Consider the following 25,870-nt stretch of genomic DNA (forward strand, 5'->3'; position numbering starts at 1 on the left):
CAAGTGCGTGAGAATTTCGTTTCGTGAACACATCATTCCACAATTTGTATACTACTCTAGTCGATTTGCTCCGCACTTACGCCTTTGTTCCCAAATAATTGATTGAATTTAATATTTATTATATTCGGGGTGCATATGTGACTGGGAAAATAACAATTGATTTTTGTTCAATGTTTTGGGGAGTTTGGATTGAATTTGGAGACAAAATATTGACATTATCTTCGCGGATTAAGTCCAGCGGGAAGGAATGAAAATGGCGTCGACTTCTAATGAGCAACCTTGGTACACAGCCCTCCTTGGTTTTGCAGAAAATTTCAGGACTTCTAACCCACCAAACATCCGACTTTGCATACACTGTCTTCAGTCGATCTTTACTTTCAAGCCTCCGCCACAAATCGAAGCTCGTACGCACCTCCAACTCGGCAATATTTTACTGACCCACACAAAAAACATCGACGCAGCCCGGGCACATTTGGAAAAGGCGGTATGTTCAAGTATTTTTGTCACTTTCTTAGAGCGATCAAGGCATTTTTTGTAGTGTATTTTGTAGCCACATATGTGTATTTTGATAATATAAGCACTTTACGATAATAATTTCGTTTTACTTTTATTTTCAGTGGAGCGTGTCGTCATCGGTATCCTTCTGAAATGTGGCATGCCAATGTTAGAGAAGCCAAGCATGGAACAGGTGCACATTGTGTAAACTAACATTATCACGTCAGCTAGGCCTTTATGTTGGCATACTACAATGACAACGTTTGCAATGACATTATGTAGTTGACATGTACAGTCATGTGTCCCACAGTGTATTCATCATGTGATCGTGTCAAAAGAGGACAAGACTAGGGTTTCTTATGTTCTGACAGCTGACTGCTTTGTTTTGATCATGTGACCTATATCCATTAAAGTTGTGTTATCTTGATTTCCTACTTCTGAATGACATTGATTCTGAGTAATTGTGAAGTTACCTTGTTAAAAAACAGAATATTTCAAAATAAGTAATAATTTTACTTGAGAACTGTTTACATGTGATGATTAATATACTGGTCTGCATTTTCCATGATATGGGTTAAATGTTTAGGCCTATTGGTCATACATCATTTACATGTTGAACTTCCTGAATACTTGTATCAATAAGTAACATGTACAACTAAGAGTTAAGTTAAAAATTGATGACAGTACATTTGTTTTGAATATGAAAGATCATGTGATGAGGAAAATGCATATTCAGCACTTTTACCAGTAACTGTCTGAAATCTTTTACTCTCATCAAGGTTCTCAAAAATGATTTTGTTTAAAAGTCATTTGAAACCAATTGCTGTAATGCAATTTTGCATTAGCCTGATTGAACTCTTGTGTTTTGAAGTTTTCTGGAACAAGGATTAAGTTTATTAATTTAATATATTGTCTTGTCAGTATTAGTTTAGAGTTTAATTAATTTCAATTCATTGTGACAATGATAAAACCAGAAAAAGTTGGAGAATTATTTTAATTTTTTTCCCTGTTTAATTGAGTAGAACAGTTTAAGATTAGTCGATGAGAGTTGCAGTTATTGTTAACTAATTCTGCATTGTTTTCTGTGAATATGCAGAAGTATTCATTTATGCACACAAGTTCCATTTATGAAATGGGAACGAGTCAACTTGAACATATAGTTTTAATACAAAGTTAACATGATTAGACCAAATCACTGCCTATAATCATGTGATAATCCAGTTGAAGCTTGGTCAGCTTGTAAGATTAGATACTTAACTGAACAAACATTATGTCATTGTTGTTTTTGTCAACTAAATGTACAGTCTGATTATTTTATTAAATACCTCAGTGGGTAGTAGATAAGTTTTGTACATAAATCATGTACAGATTGTAGTTTGTTTGAAAATTATGAATTATATATGCCGCAACTGATAATTCTACCACTGTATTTATGTTTTTGCATTTGTCTTCATCGTGGGTTATACATGTAATTTGCACCCCATTACAAAAGGACATCAAAACATAATAAAAAGGAAAAGACTTATAATAATGAGGTTTACATTGTTGTATTGGATGCAATACCAAATAACTGTGTTAAATAGCCTGTTAAGAAAAAAAGAATGTTTTAAGAAAATTCTCACTTTTAGACAAAGTAATACTTTCCCCCTATTTTGGCTGCCTCAGATATGCAAATTTGAAAATTAATACCTGAATGAAAGTAGATCCAATAATTAAGTTCAATATCATTCCATCACTTATTACCTATCAGGTATGGATGCAAATCAAATGCTAAATGTCCAAAAGAAAACAAACCTGGCTAACCTGCCAACATATAAATGTATAGGGCTAAGTTCTAGTAGTTACTTGTGTATGGGTGAGAATTATTTGAGGAGGCATGGTAAATGCTACATTGAGAAATTGGAAGAACCAATGTTTTAATACTGATTGAAAGGGTAGGATAGCATCATGTTACGTGCAACATGTGGACCTGGTATTTTATTTATGAACATTTAGATAATAGAAAACACACACACATTATCATGATTATTAAAGTATTGAATTTTACAGGTTGGGGTTATAAATGTTATGATTTCATATGATGTCTCCACTTAATATTACTGTGCTGCAGTGCTCAGCTGTGTGACAGCGGTGTCGGAAAGCTATGAGTTGCAATGCATCTGTAATAACTGTTGCCATCACTATTTATGCAATGGATACTAATTTGAGCATTTGTTATTAGATATTAGTTATTGTATGATTTAAAGTTCGTCACATAGTGTAAAAAACTAAACTTGCCTCACAGCGATCAACTGATGACACGTGGGCAGAAATCAATACTGTCAGAAGAATTGATTTGTCAATCAATCTTCATATTTCAGTACAAAGACAAGCATACATTATGCCGTAGTCAGGGTTTTACCTTGACTTACAAAGGTGGGGGTCCAGAGGACCCCCAAAAATTAAATTTAAGGGTCCTTGCAAGCTATATGAGGGTCCTTTGAAGTAATGAAATGGTGTAGTGTACTGTGCGTTTATATAATTACTTTAGAGCCTGAAATGAACTAATGATCATGTGGACAGTGGTCATATATTGAAGGATGAAACGACTGACACCAATAAGTGCTCTTTGCGCTGTAAATAAAATGAGGTGAGGTGAAATGGGGTTTAATGTTATGTTCAAGATTATTGCACTTCAGTTCTTGTTTTAGCCCCTTAATGCAGAGCGTCAGGCAGGGAAACAAGAAGTACGATCTCTTAACATTTTTTGGTATTCTGCAACCAGGGATGTTTCGTATTAGCAGTGGTGAGAACATGAAGAATGTGTGAGAAAATGTTTTTAGTTCAGTGAGTGAAATGTTTGATTACCCATTGCAATTTTAATGTTGAGGTTTTGGGCACACTTAAGTACTTAATACTTAAATGTTTAAACTATTTGTCTGTTTGTTGTAACCTTAACCATCCCAGCTATCTGCAAATGATGATGTCCTGTTTGAGTCAGCCAGTATCCTGTCTCAGCTCTATGAACAGCAGGTAAACCACATACCTTTGTGTTGTTTTCTCTTAGCTTTGAGTCATATATTAGCATTGTTACAAGAATTTGTTCAAATGACACACAAGATTCAAAATATCAAGGATATGTATTAATAGTACCCCAATATATGTTCAAGTACAATTACAAAGTGGCATATTTTGTCTTATATTTATGTTGTCTGCTCTGTGATGTATTTCAAATGGCTGAAACTGACTTTGGATTTTTAAATATTTTTTTTATATTTGTTTAAGAACCAGGTTCAGCTGGCCAAACCAATCCTACATCGGGCCATTGAGATGTCCCAGCAGGCTCCTTATTGGCATTGTCGGCTTCTGTTCCAGTTGGCGGTGTGTACAACAGTATTTACCTTGTATGATACCTGGTTAGAATAGGTCCCCACTACCTCGTGCATGTTTTGATACACGACTAATAAGGGATTGGTGGCTGGGTTCTGTGACTTGGCTGGTTGCGTGACATTATGACCCAAGTGTCATGGATGGTGGAATATGTTTTCATCCACTGGTTTTCCCCAGTTCAGACTCAAATATTTAAAGGGCACCATGATATAGTTTTACCTTGTCCTGACTCACACCAATTGCTTGTCTCTTATTGCTAGAGGTAGTGGAAACTTCCTGTCCTGTGAAAGAACAGGAAAACATCTCCCACACACTCCATCTCACATGCAGGTGCACCGGAACCATGTGACCAACATGTCTGACTCATCACTTATTTTCTCTCATTAATTTTTGGTTCATCGATTATTTTTTGGATTTTGCAATAACTGTTACCCTTTTCCCATAATTCACCCTGTTTTCACAGTGAAAACATGTATTCAATGTCACCATCGTATCTCAGATTGTGATCTCTGTCCTATCCTTCCTACATGCATTCATCACCATTGTACTGCTGAAGTTTGTTGCGATTTTTGCTCTTCTCTTGAAGATGAAGAATTTTCAGAATATATATACGTTGTGGAGAGGAAGCTAGGCAATGTTTTATATCCAGGGATTAAGATTTCCTTGTGTATTTTCTCGTAAATTTAGCCGGACATAGCAATCAGCTGTACACACGTTTTCTTGGAATCTACCGGTGATTTGGTCAAGACACACCCAATGATATGACTTTACAGTATTTTAATGCAAGGATCGGCAAAAGTTATATCTGAAACTTTTTTTATCAGGAATAATATATTTCAATACCATGTTAATTTAGATGCAGCTTTTACTAAACATATTTAAAATAATAACAACCCTAAGCGAAGCAGCTGATCGCTACTGCCGGGTATTATTTTTTACATGGAACCAGTCACCGTCAAAGCTCCGTGAATATGATCGCGTGATCGCGAAAATTAGGTGTTGACATAGAATCGTCCAACAAAAACAAATATGACTTTAAACGAATCAAAGTATGGCATTTATGATATATGTATCCATTCTCTGTCAACTTAAGTTCGTTTCAAGGCGTCAATAGCAGTAATCTGACCGTGGTTGCTGTTAATAACGGAGAGTTGTGCGATCTTCTGATCGCTTCACACAAGATTTCGCCGAAATTAATTAAAACAATATTAAAAGGAATTTTGAATAAAATTAATGAAATAAGTTACAAACATAAGTCCAGATATACAAAGAACACTTTTTATAGCCAGACAGTGTAATTACATGAATAATTTGCGAACTTCAGTATGGATTAGTTGACATGGTATTTCCGGTGTTAATGCTCATGGTAATGTCTTACCATGGGGGAAAAAACATCAAAACTCATTAATCCGTTTATAATGCGCACCCCCTTCTACACAGCTGGGTTTTTTTGGGTTTCACTGAAGTGGTAAGTCTGAGACCTGCATCACTTCTGGCTTTCCTCCCACATTAAGCTGACTCGCCGCGATATAACTGGAATACAGTTAAAAATGGCATTAAACCCAACTCACTCACTCATTCGAAGACCCTTCAACTGCTTTTGGTCGCACATTATTGGCCAGTGAGAACATGGTTCCTGGAGCTAGTCACAATGGCAGGAAAACCAACTCTTTAGCTCCTTATCTGGACAAATCTGCTCCTTCATCCACACTCAAATAAGTTCATCCAAGACTGGATCTTTTAGAGCTTCATATATGGTGCATATTACAAAAACATATAAGTAGAGAAAACTTGACTTGTATGACGACAAGTGATAGTGATTTTACCAGTTGGCGAGAACAAAAGTTTTCACAGCAGCAAAAGCTACTTCACTTCATGTGTTGGATTTCTTGTGGCATCGCAGGAGCACAAGGAACCTCAAAGTTTTGACCTTAGGAAGCCATCAGCTCTGTCTTAACAATGACAAACAGGAAGAAAAACTCAACAAAAGTTCCTCAACTGAAAGCCTACAAACTTAAAGATCAAAAGAAAAGGTTTAGAGCCCCAGCTTGGTATCTAAACATAGTCTTGCAACATCTTAACTACTGATGTTTACGAGACCACCAGAACAAGCTGACTATGAACGTCTGACATAAAAGACCTTTTTAATCTTGGGACTAGCTACCGTAGCCAGAATGTCAAAAATACATGCGATCGACTTCAGTTGTACTAGGTTTGACATGCATTGACCCATGTGCCCTCATAGTGAAGAACCAGTTACCTGGACAGCCAGATGGACAATTTCATATCCTAGCACTCTTGTCCATTCTAGGATAAGAAGACATTAAAGACTTGTCCCTTGGCAAAGTTCTGGCTTTATGCATAAATCTTCTAAATGTTCAAAGTGTTTTGTAAGTTGGATTACATATCCTGGATTACCAGGGGTATGAGTCAGGATAAGGTAACATTTTTTTTAGGGTAAAAGTATCATTTATGCTTATCCTGACTCATGCGCTGAAGCACCCACCCAGCTGTCCCTACTCTCCGATGTAATAGTGGCCGAAATAGGATTTGAAATTGTAGAGTGATTAGTCGGACGGGTTTGTCACATGGTTCCGGTGCACCTGGATGTTAGAGGAACGCGTTAGGGTGAGATGTTTTTCTGTTCTCTGGGAACAGCACAGAAAGTTTCCACTGCCTTTGGGCAATAAGAAGAGATAAGCAAATGGTATGAGTCAGGATAAGTATAAAAGGTATTTTTACCTTTTTAGAAACTCATGCTGGAATGTTACAGACTGCAACTTGAAACAACATTTATTCATTTATGATGACATCAATGAACAATGATCATAGCTGGAGAATTAAAAGTCATACCTTGCATTTTGTGAATTTCAGTAGTGTCTAGTAATGGTAATTCAAATTTTCTAAATGTTTTACTGTGTGTACATAAGAAGTATGCCCCTGTTGAAAACATGATATGTATCCGTCCCCTAATTAATAATTAACGTGTTACCTTGATATCAATCTTCAATCCTTATTATTATGATTCTCAAATTGTTCATTTAGAAATGTTTTTTTCAGGAGGATACATTAAGTTCATACTGATCCTGCTGATGAGTTTGTGTACTTTTTAAACACTTTGTAACCATGTATTGAAATCTTTTTGTAAGTCAGAAATCACAAGCTGTCACGAGCCTACTCTGGTAACAAACACATCTCATTCCCGTCTTTCAGTCAGTAACATTGGCCATTAGTCCTTAGCCCAGGTCCCGTAAATTTTCTTTTGGTCTAGTTAGCATTTGAGGCATGGCAATCATCCTTTAACACTCATGAACAGAATATGATGTCAACTGACATAATCACGTTAGCTGAGTCAACAGACTGGTCTTTGTTCATCAGAATCAGTCCTAATCTGGTTCTTCTGTTTTTCAGCAAATCTTTGCCATAGAGAAGGATTTCTTATCTGCCTGTGGACTGCTTGGAGTCGGGGCAGAGTTTGCACGAACAGCTCAGTCAGACTACACACGGATGCTGTTCCTCCTTAGCAAGGGCATGGTAAGTTTCTGGATTTAAAAATTCACACTTGTCCACTCCATCAAGACTATGTTATTGATGGTAGTCCTCATTGAGGGGCGATCCGGTAGCCTAGTGGTTAAAGCGTTCGCTCGTCACGCTGAAGACCCGGGTTCGCATTGCGACATGGGTACAATGTGTGAAGCCCATTTCTGGTGTCCCCCGCCGTGATATTGCTGGAATATTGCTAAAAGCGGTGTAAAACCATACTTACTCACTCACTCACCCAGTGCATATGAGGGCAGGTGTGTGGAAATGTCAATAGCTTGGATGACTTGTGAAATAAGGTTTCCTGTAGTCCCCTGGACTGGTATTTAAAAAAGACGGAACTGTGACATGGTATCTCAGTGGGCTAGCACTATAAATCGGCATCAGTCCGGACTAGTACAAGCAGCCACACAAACACACACATGTACATGCACGTCGCTATATAAGTGCAATAATCTTGGACGCGACATTAAACCCTATTTCACCTCACCTCACCTCATCCATCATCTCTGCACACTGCCTTCATAGATGTCTGTGTGTGTGTAACTTTGAAGAAACTGATAATACAGAAAGGTACTGTTTTCTTTATAGCTTCTGCTGATTGATAAGAAGATGAAGGATGTTGATGAGTGTCTCTCCATGGTGTCTGGTCTCATTGAAACATACCAGGGATCACCCATACACAAGGAATCTCTGAAAGTCTTCTTCCTGGTTCTGCAAGTGTGTCACTATCTCATGTCGGGACAGGTAAGGCCTTAGTGAATATATCTTTGATATTGACTCTTATTCATGGAAGAACATGGCTGAGTTGCTTCACTTCAAGCTGAAACTTTATGTCGGATGATCCAACAACAGCACAAGTAGTAATAGACCCTTGCTTAATGTTTGACCATGTTCAAAATGATTTCTGGAGCTTTTTCTGGTCATGCATTGATACAGAAAACACAGTCGAACACTCTTATAAAGAACTGACGGATATAACAATCTGTTTTTGGTCCTGTCCATTTGCTGTATGTATGCTGTAGACATGAACATGGGTGTAATGAACTACGGTTATCACAAACTAAAAGTAGTGGTCCCTTTGAGTTCATTGTGACCGTAGTTTACTGTAGTTGAAAATTCCAATGTTGGTATTTTGCTTCATTGTCAGGTGAAAAGTGTGAAGCCAGCACTGAAGCAGCTGCAGCAGAGTATCCAGACAATAACACAGATACACACGGATGATGGTGAGAATACAACTTCAAATTATTTACATTATGGCTAACTGAAAATATGGCTGTCCCTCTCATTCTTTCATATTTGTAAATGGAAATCAGGGTTAAAAAATAACAGCTTCCTTTACTCTGAGACTGGTAAGATTCAGGAAAAACGAGTACATTTCCTGTGTACTTAAATATTGGGTAAATCGCAACTCTGACAGATAATTTTTACAGCCTATTACAAATATGAATTAATATCTAACCTAGGAAGAGAATGTATTATGACATATGTCGGAACTCTTCTTGACTTAACAGGAATGGCATCCTTAACGGGATTACTTATTCAGTGAAATGTAAAAATGTACATTAAGAAATGCATGTAACTGTGCAACTTTCACTCCTAGTGTTAGGTTAATACTTGACCCATACCACTGTATACCATGACCAATTGTTTTTTGACCATGATTGTACAATCTATATTGCAGTTCTACTTTCAGAGCCCCTGTCCGGGAACCCAGTGGACTTGTTCCAGTGGCTGCCTAAGGAACACATGTGTGTGCTGGTGTACCTGGTAAGTAGTCCTCACCTATCTTTGACCACAAACCTATGATCGTGGGTGTGAATCACAGTTCGCCTCAATTATGTCTAGGTTTTTAACTACCATATCCGTGTTCATTGGTTTCACCAAAGTGGTAAATGTCTAAAACCTGTGTCACTTTGGGATTTTCTTCCACATCAGACTGACATGATATTACTGGAATACTGTTCAAAGAGGCATTAAATCCAACACACTCACCAATTTCCTTAGAATCAGATCTTTTGCTCCCGTATTGTGTGTGCCCTGAGGAGGGAAGGATTTGTCAGACATCCTGAGAGCTATCATATTGCAGAAAAAGATCTGGTTTCAATGAGATTGGTATCATTATATTATATATGTACAATTTATGACAAAGGACTCCATATGTGACCGAATGCTGGATCTACTTTGATGCTTGTCATGGTGGTTTTAGGGTTCTAGTACATTGTTATGTCAAGGGTTGTGTGGAGCAGGGCTCTGGGAATTGTTCACAAATGGGACATGGGTGTCCTAGAGACATTTGTTTCTTACCCTTGAACTCAAACAGCTTTCCCACAGGTACAACAATTGAACCCATTTTGGGGCCCTCAGTCTTGATGCGCTTTGAATATTTAAGTAAACATACAACATTATGGACAGCAATTTCTGGTTTGTTGCATTTAGCTATGTTTTGATGTATATTCTTACACAGTTTTCAAGCTGGAGTGTGTGTTTGAATATTCTCAAAGACAAATGTAACCATACTTTGTTGACATCATGTTAGAAGCTAGCTGTTTTATTTCTGTAAATTGTCATCACTTAGGATGCGATGTGAAAGTCTACTTGATACTTCCCAAGTGTGTGTTTGGTGAATTGTTTGATAGGCATTACTTAGAAGTTGATGAATGACAAAGTAGTTACAATTTTTGGATAACAACATCTTAAATACGGTAAAGGTGACGTTTCAGTATAGATCCTTATACTGTTGTCAAGCAAGACTTCAGTTTCAAAGACTTTGGTTTCAAAGGTGACGTTTCGGTATAGATCCTTATACCGTTGTCAAGCAAGACTTCAGTTTCAAAGGCGACATTTCGGTATAGATCCTTACACCATTGTCAAGCAAGACTTCAGTTTCAAAGGCGACATTTTGGTATAGATCCTTATACCGTTGTCAAGCAAGACTTCAGTTTCAAAGACGATGTTTCGGTATAGATCCTTATACCGTTGTCAAGCAGGACTTCAGTCTTGCTTGACAATGGTATAAGGATCTATACCGAAAAGTCGCCTTTACAGAATTATAGAAGTTGTTATCCATAAATTGTGTGTACTTTGTGTGTTTGGTCTCCAGCAGCAGAATGTTTCCATGTGCTGTTATTCCAGGTGACTGTGATGCACTCGATGCAGGCAGGCTACATGGACAAGGCACAGAAGTACACAGATAAGGCACTCATGCAGATTGAGAAACTGAAGAGTAAGTCATCACTTTCAGTCGACAATAAGATTGTTTATCATTAAATGAATCTTGGTTCCCAAGTCAAGCTGACTTCTTTTGAATTAGAATTTTCAATAAGTCTCTGTATAGATTGACATGAATTTTAAAGGTAACACTGACTAAGCTGTGATAAGAATTTCATAGTTCTTAAGTGAGGACCAATATTCAGCATAATTATCTTGAGGTATTATATGGTATTCCATTTGTAATTCAGTATCTGGAATGATCTTGCCAGAATTTGGCTGTCTGCGGCAAGAGTACTTAAGTGTTATTGGCCTTTGTGTATCAGTGAACGTCATGACATGCTTGAGATGTTGATGCTTGCATATGTTGGTGCTACATGTATATCCTCTGTTTCAGTGCTTGACTGCCATCCGCTGTTATCATCGTTCCAGCTTATGCTGCTAGAACACATCGTCATGTGCCGTCTCATCATGGGCAACAAGTCCATGGCAATCCAGGAAGTGAGTCTATTTCAGTTCCCGGCGAAAGTTTTGGGACTACAAAATGGATGCCATTCTCCCATTGGGATTCCGAGTTAGAATAGGTTAAAAAGAAAAGTGGCGAATTGATCGGGTTTTCAGACTTAGTGCCTTGGTTGATGGCTCGCATCGTATCCCAAGGATGTTGATCATTGCTCGCAACATATAGTCACTGGATTGTCTGACCCAGACTTGATTAATTGCAGGCTGTGTCATATAGCTGGAATATTGCGGAGTGCAGTGTTAAGTGTTAACTGACCACCAAACTGATCTGACTAAAATAAGAATTGGGCAGTCAGTGTGCTCATGTCATTAACCACTGGTTTGACAGGCAATCGCTGAGTTATTTACAGGTCATCTTGATATGGTTGTATATTGAGAGGAAAATTACCTAGATCATAATAAAACATATTTTTGTCATCTTTTCCAACTCTGTTACTTATACTGGTTTTGCTTCCTCCAGATATTCCAGGCGTGTCATGTTTGTCAGCAGCAACCACGGTTATTTACAACACACGGGGCACAGATTCACACGTTACTGGTGAGTTGCACACTAAGTACTCCTATCTTGTGCGACAGTTTGCACAGATTTGGAATGCGCTTGAATTTAGCCATGTCCAATAAATAATGTTAACCCTGTATCAACCCTGGTTTCACATGCTTATTTGTGCAGTGTATTATGTCTCCATTCTGGTATGATGTATGTAGTCCTTGGACCCATTCACGACAACAGCTTCATTTCAGAAGTGATGTCACCAGTGCTCTCTCTTGTATCACTAATTTAGCGCAGACTTTCTCTCACTCATGTGATTAAAATCAATGTCCAATCAAAATGCAACGTCTGACTGCAAGTTCAGCATAGATTTTCATTGATAATTAGTGTTAATCATTGCCTTGTCCAATCGAGCCCTTGATATATTTGATTAAGTCGGGAGTGTGTTATGTAGGTTTTCTACCTTTATGTACAAATCTATTTTAAGGGTCCATGCAGGCACTATGAATGTCCTGTAAAGTAATGAAATAGTGTAGTGTACTATACGTTTAGATAATTACTTTAGAGCCTTCCATGAATTAAACATCATGTGGACTGGGGCCATGAATGATGGATGAAATAACAGACACTCTTAACTGCCCTTGTTGTGCTGAAGGTACTACAAATATAATTGTGCGTCCCATGGTACGCAGTAATTTTGTTTTCTGCATCCATTCTCTATATTTGTTTGTACATCTTCCTGAGGCAAAGGAGTTAACTGACTATGAAAGTCCAGTTTCCACCCATGCCAAAATAGGTTGAAATTTCGTGGCACAATCATAGCGCCACCAGTGGCTATTACGAGTTATGACCCTTCCCAATCAAATTCCACATCTCAGATCACTTTCAAATAAAATGGTGACGCCCAGTCAAGATGATCTGATAAATAATCAAGATCTATAGTGTAGTAAGATGCAAATCGCATCAAATCATTTGAGCATCGTTTTTAGAAACATGAAAAGATTTGGAAAATGTATGTTGATGCCCAGTTCGCAGTACACATGCTTTGCAAAACCTGCAGTCGACCAAAGTCTGCACTTTGAAATCCATGTTGTTTACAAACCAGATGTCAAGTTTGTTCCACGATTTTGATTGGACTATACATAGACTCATTTGTCCAGCCAAAATGTAACTCCAGAATTCCAGCCAAATTTGGCAAGGGTGGACACCAGACTTTTGTACTCAGTTAACTCCCTTGCGTTGGGAAGATGTGAGTACTGGACCCACATTTCTGTGTCATAATTGTTTAGCTGGAAAAGATGTTTTCTAGAGTACTTAAGACAAGGGAAGGGATGTCCTTTTGCTGCAGAGGTGTTTGCCTTATATTTGCAGTGGCACACAAACGTTGAGTTGGGTACAGGTGATGTCACCCCTTGTTTCAATAATGAAAGAACAGTGTCATTTGATTGGTCTATTTGTGAGGCTGTGTCATTTGAACTATGATGGAATCGTGGCGATTGTGTCTAGGGTATTTGTCATTCCAGAATGGAGATTTGATTCACTGGATTATAAAGGATGTGTGCTGCTTATTAATTGAAGCATTAATTGAGGGATCAACAAGACTTCTGTATCTTTGCGTTCTGCTGATTGTGCCTGGGTTGTTTTCAGGGTTTGTATGCAATGTCCATGAACTGTATGGAAGCAGCTGAGGCTCAGTTCAAAACCGCATCCAAGGTAAGCCACTCTCACCGTGTAGCACTGACAATATTACACATGTTGCTCTTTCACAAATGAAAAAGTAATCATCTTCTTCATACTGAGTGGGGGGGCACGGGTGGCCCAGTCGTCTAAGGCGCCGCGATTCGCTGTGCAGAGTTGCGTCTCTTTGGGCAGGCCAGAAACCTATGATTGTGGGTTCGAATCCCGGGTCGCCCTGATTATGTTTTTAGGTTTGTCAGCACCATACCCTTGCTCGTGGGTTTCACCGAAGTGGTAAACGTCTCAGACCTGCATCACTTCGGGCTTTCCTCCCACATTAAGCTGACACGCCGTGATATAACTGCAATACTGTTAAAAGTGGCGTTAAACCCAACTCACTCACTCACTCACTCACTCACTCACTCACTCACTCACTCATACTGAGGGGATAAACAAGGACTGGACTAATTCGTTATCAGTATAATGTGTCTCAATGGGTATTCATGGTAAAACTGTGGCAGGGAATCTCAGTGGGATAGCACTATGAAACCAGCATAAGTCTGGACTAATATAGGCAGACACACACATGTTAATGCATGTTGATATTTCAGTGAAATAATATTGAATTTAATGTTAAACCCAATTTCATCTTGCCACAAAACTGTTATTAATATATCTTTTGGGCTCAGCAATATCACAACTTTAGGCATCAGTTTTCAGTTCATTTTTCAACTCTTAGTGTTGTTTATAGGTTGATGTTTGTTAGATGTAACTTTTCCTCTATATATGGGAAGGACACAGCACTAAACTATCATTTATAAAGATGGAAACTAAACAGTTGTAATACTCCCAGCTGTGCCATGAGGCCTCATGCAACTCAATTGTTGTTTCCTAATTTTATGTTTCTTATTATCTGGTTAGATGAACATTGTTTGTTTTCTTTTCAGTTAACTACAGTATCAGACCTAAAGAGTTTTGTAAATTTAAATCTTGCAATTGTATACCTACGAACAAATCGACAAACAGAACTAGTGGGATTGTTAGAAAGTATAGATCCTGAGAAGTTGGAATCAGGGTGAGTGACTCCTCATATGAATACACGTAAAATCTTTTTCAAGAGAAAAGTCAATCTTTATCTTCTTTCATAACTTTTGGTCAAGGTTTGTAATTTGTAAGTTACTTTGGTTAAGTTTATAGAACATTGAAACTATTGAGATTGTTCTTCATTATTACCATCTTAAGCATGGGCACTCATCTCTTGTGAAACATTTCCTTCCAGATCACATAGTTTAAAGGCAGCAGCATATTATGTCCAGGGTTTACAAGCATTTTTCCAAGCAAGATACAATGAAGCAAAGTAAGTGTCAGGTGGCATCCTTCCCTATTCTAGATTCCTAAAAGATGCTGTCAAATTGTTGATGTGGCATTATGCAACATTCATCCACTCACACTTAGTAGACTGGTGAGGGAGCTGGTATGTCAGTATGGGATAGAATACAGTTTCTATCTTAAATAAGGGTGTGCAGTAGTATTAGTTTTATTGGTAAATTGAGGTGAATTCTTTCCACGATTCGTATCACAATAGCATTTCTTCATGCTCGATATATTGGGTGATCTGTTCATCTTGTTTTGTTCCATTTATGAACTTCAATTCATATCATAGTGTATCAGATTGTTTCTTAATTCAAAATTTAGAATTATACAATATATCGTGATAATATGTCCTTGTCCATCGCAAAATATTGTGATACACTTTAAACCTCCAATACCCATCCTTTATCTTAAACCATCAGATAATCATTCTTGTGTTATTGCTAGTGTGGACAATAAACAGCAAAATGTGTAGGACATCTACACATCTTTTCATGTCATGAAATTACGAATTGCATGCATGATTATGAGAAGAAAGATGACTTTGATATTAGACTGATGCCTTATTGAAGGTGACATTGTGTTGCAGGCGCTACCTCAGGGAAACATTGAAGATGTCCAACGCAGAAGATTTGAACAGATTAACGTCGTGTTCACTCGTACTCCTGGGGCACATATTTCTTTCATTAGGAAACAACAGAGTACGTAGTTTGGTTGGTTTGTAAGCACTGTTGATCTGTATATGTCACAGATATTGATCCAGTAGTCTAACATGTGAACATCTTACTGTTAACATGGTTACAAATTATGACAACCAGGTCAAGTGTTTAGCTGTTAAAACGCTTATGTGTCATGGATTTTGTGGTCATTATGATTAAGAGCCGATAGTATTGATGGATAACTGCTTGAGAATGCCTCCTTGACAGCAGTCTCCATGTACCCCTCCCCATAAGCTGGGTCAGTGCTTGCACCACTACAGGCAGGGTCAGTGCTGGCACCCCTACAGGCAGGGTCAGTGCTTGCCCCCCTACAGGCAGGGCCAGTGCTTGCACCACTACAGGCAGGGCCAGTGCTTGCACCACTACAGGCAGGGTCAGTGCTTGCCCCACTACAGGCAGGGCCAGTGCTTGCACCACTACAGGCAGGGTCAGTGCTGGCACCACTACAGGCAGGGTCAGTGCTTGCCCCACTACAGGCAGGGCCAGTGCTTGCACCACTACAGGCAGGGCCAGTGCTTGCACCACTACAGGCAGGGTCGGTGCTGGCACCCCTACAGGCAGGGTCAGTGCTTGCACCACTACAGGCAGGGTCAGTGCTTGCCCCACTACAGGCAGGGCCAGTGCTTGCACCACTACAGGCAGGGTCAGTGCTGGCACCACTACAGGCAGGGTCAGTGCTTGCCCCACTACAGGCAGGGCCAGTGCTTGCACCACTACAGGCAGGGCCAGTGCTTGCACCACTACAGGCAGGGTCGGTGCTGGCACCCCTACAGGCAGGGTCAGTGCTTGCACCACTACAGGCAGGGTCAGTGCTGGCACCCCTACAGGCAGGATCAGTGCTCACACTTGCACCCTACAGTCAGGGTCAGAGCTCTTACTTGCACCCTCCAGGCAGGGTCAGAGCTCACACTTGTACCCCTATAGGCGGGGTCAGAGCTCACACTTGCACACCTAAAGTCAGGGTCAGAGCTCACACTTGCACACCTACAGTCAGGGTCAGAGCTCTTACTTGCACCCTTCAGGCAGGGTCAGAGCTCACACTTGTACCCCAATAGGCAGGTCAGAGCTCTTACTTGCACCCTTCAGGCAGGGTCAGAGCTCACACTTGTACCCCTATAGGCGGGGTCAGAGCTCACACTTGCACACCTAAAGTCAGGGTCAGAGCTCACACTTGCACACCTACAGTCAGGGTCAGAGCTCTTACTTGCACCCTTCAGGCAGGGTCAGAGCTCACACTTGTACCCCTATAGGCGGGGTCAGAGCTCACACTTGGCCCCCTACAGGAAGGGTCATTGCTCTCACTTGTACCCTACAGGCAGGGTCAGAGCTCTCACTTGTACCCTTCAGGCAGGATCAGAGCTCACACTTGTACCCTACAGGCAGGATCAGAGCTCACACTTGTACCCTATAGGCAGGGTCAGAGCTCACACTTGTACCCCTACAGGAAGGGTCAGAGCTCACACTTGTACCCTACAGGCGGGGTCAGAGCTCACACTTGTACCCCTACAGGAAGGGTCAGAGCTCTCACTTGTACCCTACAGGCAGGGTCAGTGCTTACACATGTACCCTACAGACAGGGTCAGTGCTCACACTTGTACCCCTACAGGCAGGGTCAATGCTCACACTTGTACCCTACAGGCAGGGTCAATGCTCACACTTGTACCCTTCAGGCAGTGTCAATGCTCAAACTTGTACCCCTACAGGCAGGGTCAGTGCTTACACTTGTACCCCTACAGGCAGGGTCAATGCTCACACTTGTACCCCTACAGGCAGGGTCAATGCACACACTTGTACCCTACAGGCAGGGTCAATGCTCACACTTTTACCCCTACATGCAGGGTCAATGCTCACACTTGTACCCTACAGGCAGGGTCAATGCTCACACTTGTACCCTACAGACAGGGTCCGAGCTGTCACTTTTACCCCTACAGGCAGGGTCAGTGCTTACACTTGACTGACACCCTTCCTGTTCACTTCACACAAGACGCTAATGCACTTATTTTGTCACTTTTGTCTAAACTATGAATTGACTTTACTTGCAGTGTTGGCAGAGAGAAACTGTAGACATTTGTTAACTTTAACTTTAAACTCTGTTTTCTCATTGCACATGTCTGATTTCCAGGAAGCAATGAACATGGTAACACCTGCAATGCAGCTTGCTGGGAAAATACCTGACGTTCATGTTCAGCTGTGGGCGTCATCTCTCTTGAAAGGTAAACATGGTAAATTCTCTTTAAGTTGAAGATTAATTGTACAAACTTCAAACTTCATGAACATGATGATAGGGGATGATAGGCTCGCTTCCATTTTTCCAAATATTTTCTTGCTGTACAGAGTTACATCCCTTAGGCATGCCCGAAACCTTGAGTAACCCTGTCAGCTCAATACCACTGTGTGCGTGGGAAGTGGTTACTATCTCCATCACATCAAACTTTCTCCCACATCAAGCTGACATCATGATACAGGTATAACCTCTGAAATGTTTACTCGCAAATATCTTCATACATGATATCTTTGCTGTGTCGTTTTCAGACCTTTATCGTATGTGTGGGGACTCTCATAACGAGGCAGAAGAGTTCCGGATGCACTCGAGCTTCTCACAGTCCCTCCTCAAAGACCACTTTCAGTCCTCACAGATGTCGGAACATGGACTCATACAGGTCAGACTCGATCCACTCCCTGCTTTCTGTACCATGTGTTACCACCGATCAGATTGGCAAGGACAGCATTTGAGATCATAAACAGTTGACAGAGATAGATCGAGGATCTGTTTAATTGGGGTGGCTAGAATATAGGAATGGGCCTTTAGGACATACAGTTCATCACAAGCTGAATTATCATTGAACTTCATCCAGGAAGTTTCTTACCTGTTACACTGTAAATCTTTAAATTAACGCGAGCGTGAATTAAAAGTGAGAAATGCAAGTGGTCTTTGTTCACATTAATGAAACTTTGCATTTATGCCTCAAAAAGGACTATCAGCAATAAGACGGATAATGGAAATACCAACTTGAATATATACACAAACCTGGTTTATTGAGCAGCAGTTGTGACAAGTACATAACAATGTCAATTAAAGAATAGGAATTACACAATAGATGTCCGGTGAGTTATCACTGCAGAGGTCAAGAGTTCTACCCACTTATGTCAAACTAGGCATCACTAGCCACTCCATTCAGTGAACTGTTGTTGTTTTTTATGAAAACACTGTTTGTTATTACAGAAGTGTTTTACTAGTGGTAATAAGCAGTACTATTTGCTGTTTGATTGGATTAAGGTATTGATATTCCACTGGGGATGGAGTGGGGGGGGGGGGGGGGGGGGGGGGAGTTGCATTGATTTTGAGTCACATGTTTTGCGAGGGGTCAGCAGTCGTATTAATTTGGAAATGCATTAATTTCAAGATTTTCAGTATGCAATCAGACATCAGGTAAACTTCAATCAAGAAAATAAACAAGGAATTCAGAGCAAACTTTTTGAAACTCTTCACATTTCATGTCAATGATATAACAATCCCCTTGGTCTGATGGGGGCCTCATAAAGTCTATATTCTGAGCTTCCCTGATGGTAGCCAGGAATTAATCTCAAGTTTGCAATTAGGATGTAGGGATGTGACATTGTTTTGATGTTTGTTTTGACATTGTTGGATTGCATTGTCACCTGTTATTAATGGTTCGCGTGGGGGTCTCTTTTTAACCATTTTGGAAAATTATGTTAATATTAAGGTATACCCACAAATAAAGAATGTCCATAATATAAAATATGTGACAAGAAAGTACTTCCTTTTAACTTAATCCAATGCCCTTTTGTAACTAGTTCAACGAGTGTAACTGTCTCATGGCTTGTATTATGTTAGCATACAGTGGACAGGAAATATTTGTATCAAGTTAGGTATCAGTTTTTTATCATGGGAGGGGAGGGAAATTGGTCTTAGGACTGTATCATATTCTGTTGACACCCCCACCCCGCGCATTTCATGTAACATTTTTCAAGGCAAAGTTTTCGGTAAGTTCTTAGTATAAGAATATCAAAGTTATTCAGTACCTTTCAAAATGTATTAAAAAATGAGGATCCCTCATACTCATATTAAATTCATTCACTCAAAAAGATGCATTAGGGACTACACTTGTGTTTCTTTTTTTTCCCTGACATTTAGTGTGATATTTTTTCTGCATTTCAGTGGACAGATGGTCAGTGCCCGTTTCACTTGTGTAGTACATCAGTGGCGTCCAGCTCTATGTTGTGAAAGCTGACTCAGGTGGGGTCCAAATGACCTGGCTGTGTATAGAATATATGGACCTGGGCTTCAGGCCCCCCTGTCTGTGGTTGCCATGGCTACAGTGGAGCCAACTGCAAGCAACCATGAGGGTCCTTTGAAATGTGTTAAAACACATCATGGCAGCAACAAGGAAACCTGAACGAACATTGTTCTTGTTTCTGGTTTGGGCTCTCCTGAGAATCCAAGCACAGAGCAACAGCAAGTGTTGTGGTACGAGGCAGTTCCTTACCCCCTCAGGACAAGATCTACAGAGCTTGACTGACATGAGTTGTTATCGGAACATGATGTCAGGGAATAGTCAAACCTCTTGCTCACAATTGGAGATGTTTCGGAGGGCAGGATGAGTCACAACACCAGCAGAGCTGCCACATTTGTGGACTCAAAGTTGAGATACCCATCAGGAGGAAGGGCAGGTCCCTTTGCTATTGTTCTTGTCATCAATCGATATCATGGTTAGCAACGTCTCTAATGCAGATATTTCTGCCATATTCATATTCCTCGGAAGGGACTGAGACATTTATCCTACATCTACGGTGACTGAGTTTGAACACTGTTATGCGACGTGCACACTTGATTTGTCCTGTTAGCTGCTAGTAATGCCTGTGTTCATCCTATATGTTGACTGCAGTTTATTTCAGTCTCACTTTACATTTTACAGATAACTGTTTTAGTTTTACATTATATGCAGAAGTGCTGAGAGAAAATGATCTTATCCTAGAACATTTTATTTGACCCCATTTAAACGGTAGTAGATTTTATATTACAACACAAGTAATTTCACTTCAGTGTAACAAAATAGTGTTTGATACCTTTATTTTTTCAGCCCTATGATATGGCTTGACATGCAATAAATAAGACGATGCTAAACAGTTTTATATAGAGCAGTGAATTATTTTGTTTTTAACATAAAGTCAGATTCAAAACCTGTTATATAGTTGAACATGTAATATGCTTGTGTTAATGTTGATTCTACGACATTCTTCACTCTGAAAAGAGACTCAACTAATGAATTCTATCAGTACCTTACGTGTAAATATACTGACTTTTTTTGTGCCAATTGCATCTGCATCATGAACGTTGAAATCATCATCCTGTCAGTCACAGTGTGACCAAGTCTTACAGTAACCCATCACTAATTTATGAGTCTGCGACTTAAGCCCCAGTCTAGTAAAATTCTGTTCTCTCTAGTAAACTCCACTTATATTATGATAAGAGCAAAGTTTGCATGAGTAGACTAAAAAACATTTGGCGTAGGCAAGTACAGGATAATAATATCATTTCCTATTGTTTATGTAAAAGTCTGGCTACAAGGTTAGGTTCATATGAAACAAAGCAATTTTAATGGTATACATAATATTATTATACACTTAAAGTGGATTTATTAATTTAATCAATGAAGTTCTGATTGAGTATATACTTAAGTGAATGGATCATAATTTTTAAACCGGTGTATTACACAAAGGCATTGTGTCCCTTTGTGAAATTGGTTTACTTGATGATTGTAATTTGGTACTACCATGTGCTGGGTTTCACAGAATAAACTTTTAAAGTCATGGAATGTAACATAATTAGGAGAAGCAGGCATGGAAGAGAAATAGCATTACAGCCTGACCTGATTATTCATCTAACAACATTAACTGCAACATACATTTATCATGTAAAGTTTATCCATGCGAGGACGTGGCAAGGCACCGTTACTCTTGCCATGGCCTGTTTTCATTCATCATGTGATAAAAGACTTTGTCCCTTCTATGTATAATCCGTTTCACATTTTGTAAAGTTGTATCCAGATGTTCTCATTATCAGCTTGATGCCATGAATAACTCTTTGCAGGTTCTGGGAATAATATTTTCATGGGCGTATACTTTATCAGTGATAACTAAGTATTGCTTTCTGAGGTTTAAACAAGGATTCAAGATGTTGGAAAGGTTTTACTTTATGTACAGTGAACACATTCATAATTATAGCTGTGGTTCTTTTTAACCATAATCCTTAAACTGAAAATGTCTCTTCTATTTCATATCAATTATCACATCGAGGTGGAACGATGTTATGTTTGCCTTTCATAGCCATTAAATGATATTAGTGCTGTATTTCAAGGTTTTCAACATAGCTAAATCACTCATATATATATTTTTAGATATGACACTATTTTCCTTCACACCAATCCACAATGTGTGTTAATGATATATGCTGGTACGCCCTAGTCTGACACAGCTATGGCGCCTTGTCGGTGGAGAGAGAAGGTTGATACCACTGAGGGAGTTAGTACCAATCTGTGATGGATCCCCTTGCTGTCGAGGTTTATGTCGAACCAATGTACATGGTCATTATCCTGTATGTCTTGTCTTTATGTTGTGATTATCAATACCCATTGTCATTGTTACTTTCTGTTTCATCCTAAAGTCAATATTTTTATGGCTGTGTTTCATGTCATACCAGGAAAAGTGTGTGTTAATTTGTGTCATTCTTTATCCTAAATATCAAGATATTCTCACATCATTGAAATGAAATCGAAAGTATGTTTTGTATGTGATGTCATACAGGACCTGATTCAATGAATGACTGTTCCTACCTGCAAGGCACAGATATGTCAGACATTAAAATATTACCTCTAATTTACTGATAATTATTGCAACAGTGACCTCCTGTATACTGGAGATTTTGGGTTAGAATAGGTCCCAGTACTTTATGGATAGGAAGGTGAGGCGTGGTGACTTGGTTGATTGCATATCATCATGCCCCAATGACCTGGATTGTTCCTCAAAATGTCGATTACAGGCCATGTCATAGATAGAATATTGAGTACAACGTTACACAACAAACCAACAGAAAATCATAATCATATTGCCTTGTAATATCATTTTGGCCAATAAATCATTTTAGGTGACAGGGCATGATTGCCACTCACTCAACAGAGTTGCTTCCCTTAACCTGACCAGGAGCTGCTTATCTAAGCCTTAAAGCTAAAGTCCAGATGTTAGGTCTGTCAGCACCATAACTATGCTAGTGGGTTTCATCTGAGTGATAAATGTATACAGCCGTCTCCTGAGCTGAGCATTGTGATAGGACTGAAATATTTTTCTAAGCAATGTTGAACTTGAATGTACTTGACAGAGTATGGGACAGTTCATCAAACCATGTGTCTTGTATGCTTCTGCTTCAGTCTGCTGCTTTGGACAAACATAAGTGAAACATTGTATGTCAAACAAAACGTGATTCAAAATTATTTGGTAGGGGATTATCACTAAAAGTATTAAAGGTATATAGAACATGATTTCTTTGCAAAGATTCAGAAGTTGTTAATTATGTGCAGCTATTTGTATACTAGAATGGTTAGATCGCTTAATTTAAGGTAACTGGTATTAATTTAAACATGATTATAGAATTTTATTGATTAATACAAACAATTACTATATCTTGACTAACTATGGGAAAGGATATCTGGAAATACTGAGTACCACCTGTATTAGATAGACCTCTCATAACTGCCAGCTTAATTACTTTAAATGATTGAAAGTAAAACTGCAAAAATGTAAGAATAATCATGAAATGATGTTAGTTTGCATGAAGTTCTAGGCGGTATGTTAATTCTGTCCGAAACCTGTTCCTCAAAGTCATCTTGACAATATGATCATTGTAGCCTACTTGTTGGTATGAGTTACAGTTCTGAGACAAACACTTTTCGGAACAGAAACCGTTCAGATAAACCCACACTGAATATCTTTTTGTTTAGAAATAAAAAATATATGATCTATGTACCAGAGATATGCATGAATTGAGGCGATACATTTATTTCTACATGTTAACTGTTCTGCTGTGTTTCTATGTCTTTGTTTGCTATTCAATCATGATGAATTTCTTCAATAGAATAACAACTCTATGGGACATTTTCACATTGAGGACATGTTAAGATGGATCAGACACAGGGCAGTAATGTAGGAGAACAACCTTGTGGCCAGTATCAAAACAAAAACATCAATGTCAACCTTTTAGATCAAGTTCAAGTTAGGCCAGACTCTTTGTTGAAAGAGAAGACTAAAGACACTCAGCATGGATTAGGTGTCAGATTGAGATAGGGCTAACACTTTCGACTGATTTTCGCCCACTGTGATAGAGGTATAATGGATTACAAGTGAGACAACATTTAACCAAGCAGGCCTTTAACTTTTTATGCTAACAATAGACAGGGTTACAGTTGGTCACCAGCAACCGACTTGGTGTGCTTGACATATGAGGCAGCTTGGCTGATTGTGTGTCACCTAGTCCAACAGCTTGGGGCATGGCTCATAATATCAATCACTGGTTTATGTGGTCCAGATTTGATCTTCAGGGCCCAGTTACATAGTTGGACTTTTGTTGCTTAAACAACAAACTGACAACCCCATTGCAGGAAATCATGAGGAATCCATTACATTTATGTCATCGTGTAGGTTCAGGTGGACAAGTTGGTGTCTGTGGATGATACTGCTCTGTGACTTGTTGAAGTTTCTGACAGCTTACTGACTGAGAGATCATGTACGTTTCTGTGAGAACAGCCAGTTGACCAAATGAAGTGCAAAGGAGGGATGTGGAAATGACTTGTTTCTGGTATGATCATGGAGCTTGCTGATTACTGTTATTTTCTCTCTTGTTTCACTCACCTCATTGAACGTCACTACAATACATGTAGGTTGATGTACACGTAGGAGTGCTTTGTAAATACGTCATTTTTATGTATTTTACAATCAAATCAAGTTTATAAAAACATAAAAACTAAGCAGGTGTTTGTCGTTTTTTTATGGGTTTTGTACAGGCTCCAACATTGACAAGACATGTTTATGATGTAATAAATTACAAGATCAATCAAGTGTTTTTATAAAGGTAAATACATACACAACCATATACTAGAATGTTTGCAAGTGGAGGACTCGGGCAATTACAAGACATGTTCAGAGAACTAGTATTGCCTTCCATCGATGGACTCTCGTCTAGAGGTTGTCCTATGTGTCAAATGCCTACTATTACTCCTATGCTACTTGGCCGAAGCTGTAATACCGTCACAAAGCAAAATCCATTTTTCCAGCAAAGTGCTTTTCACAATGATCTGGTAGGAATGAAGTGTTCATAAAATCAGGACTCTGCCCATGCCAACGTAGATGTTTACTGAGGTTTGAGAGTTTTAAAGAAACTAAATGTGAAGATATGTATGATTGGAACCTTAAGGAAAAGTGCCTAAAATGATGGTTGCGAGGGAAGTGAAAACGTAAAAAGATTTAACTGACTAGTGAAGTCCAAATTAGATCTCGAACGTGACTGTCCAGGTCGGTAGTGATCTCGCTACACTTCCCGTGTCAGTCCCTCTACAGAGTAGTGCCCATCTCTCACCCACCCTTTCCACCCAGGCCCCGCCTCTGCGGATTAGATTCATTCGACTGGAAACGAGATCAAAGGCAAGATGAAATTTACTCCGGGAATAGTTTCTCCAGTGCACAATAGTTGACATTTCCGGGTAAAGAAATAGCTCGTCTGCGAGGCGGTATCAAACAGTTCCGAGTCTGGCATATCTGGGTTGTTGTGATGCGTACGTGTGACAATTGTCTTGACCTCTTTGTTGAGTCATCTTTCACAAGTGGCGTGCTTCAGTGCGATGACTTGCTGATAATTGACTTCCACTTTGATGTATCCCACCCCTTAGCAAGGAAATGGACAAAACTGAGTAAAAATGAATAAAAGAAAATATCCAAGAGGGTCAATCACCAAAGAATATTGATGATAGTAATGATTATGAAGGATGAAGGAATTTCAGCCTGGGAGAGAGTTTGGAAGATGGCCCCCTGATCTTATGGATCGTCCAACAGCAAAGAAACCGCTGATGCCGTCCACAATCTTTTACTGAAAAATAGGCCCATTACGCTCCATGAAGAGACCACATGCTTCTCGTAGAGATCAATAGAAACAATCCTCCATGAACATCTACTTATAATGTCAAAGATGTGTTCCTAGTTGGCAAATAGAATACTATAGGATAAAATGAAGCTACGCGGACCTCCGCCTCTGATGCCTTATCAACCAGATACAATAGAAACCCTGAAGATTTTCATTTTAGGTTGGTGGCCAGATGAGACCTGGAGCCATCATTACGATGACAGGTGCAAACAGGAATCCGTGGGGTGGAAACACTGCGGGTTCCCCAAACCAAGAGTGAGTGAGTGAGTG

At 39.4% G+C, this 25,870-nt stretch overlaps 1 protein-coding gene across 2 annotated transcripts; it reads left to right on the forward strand.

Moving 5' to 3' along the window:
* The first annotated feature begins 247 nt into the window (after positions 1 to 247).
* On the forward strand, positions 248 to 24,412 carry LOC139449341 (MAU2 chromatid cohesion factor homolog). Of its 2 annotated transcripts, none has more exons than XM_071230698.1 (18): positions 248 to 484; positions 618 to 635; positions 3,442 to 3,507; positions 3,760 to 3,855; positions 7,276 to 7,398; positions 7,996 to 8,151; positions 8,555 to 8,630; positions 9,089 to 9,174; positions 10,540 to 10,630; positions 11,012 to 11,115; positions 11,597 to 11,674; positions 13,274 to 13,339; positions 14,251 to 14,378; positions 14,583 to 14,660; positions 15,264 to 15,375; positions 17,516 to 17,606; positions 17,926 to 18,053; positions 19,574 to 24,412. In XM_071230698.1, exons 1-18 carry the CDS (start codon positions 248 to 250, stop codon positions 19,637 to 19,639), a joined length of 1,800 nt encoding a protein of 599 aa, XP_071086799.1. In that variant the 3' UTR covers positions 19,640 to 24,412. The 2 variants fall into 2 exon arrangements, with proteins under 2 accessions (XP_071086799.1, XP_071086881.1); XM_071230780.1 differs by having other exon boundaries at positions 9,101 to 9,174.
* Positions 24,413 to 25,870: the final 1,458 nt, after the last annotated feature.

The sequence above is a fragment of the Haliotis cracherodii genome, unplaced genomic scaffold (assembly GCF_022045235.1).
Source record: "Haliotis cracherodii isolate W230 unplaced genomic scaffold, xgHalCrac1.p SCAF_1, whole genome shotgun sequence".
In the NCBI taxonomy this organism is placed as follows: Eukaryota; Metazoa; Mollusca; class Gastropoda; order Lepetellida; family Haliotidae; genus Haliotis; species Haliotis cracherodii.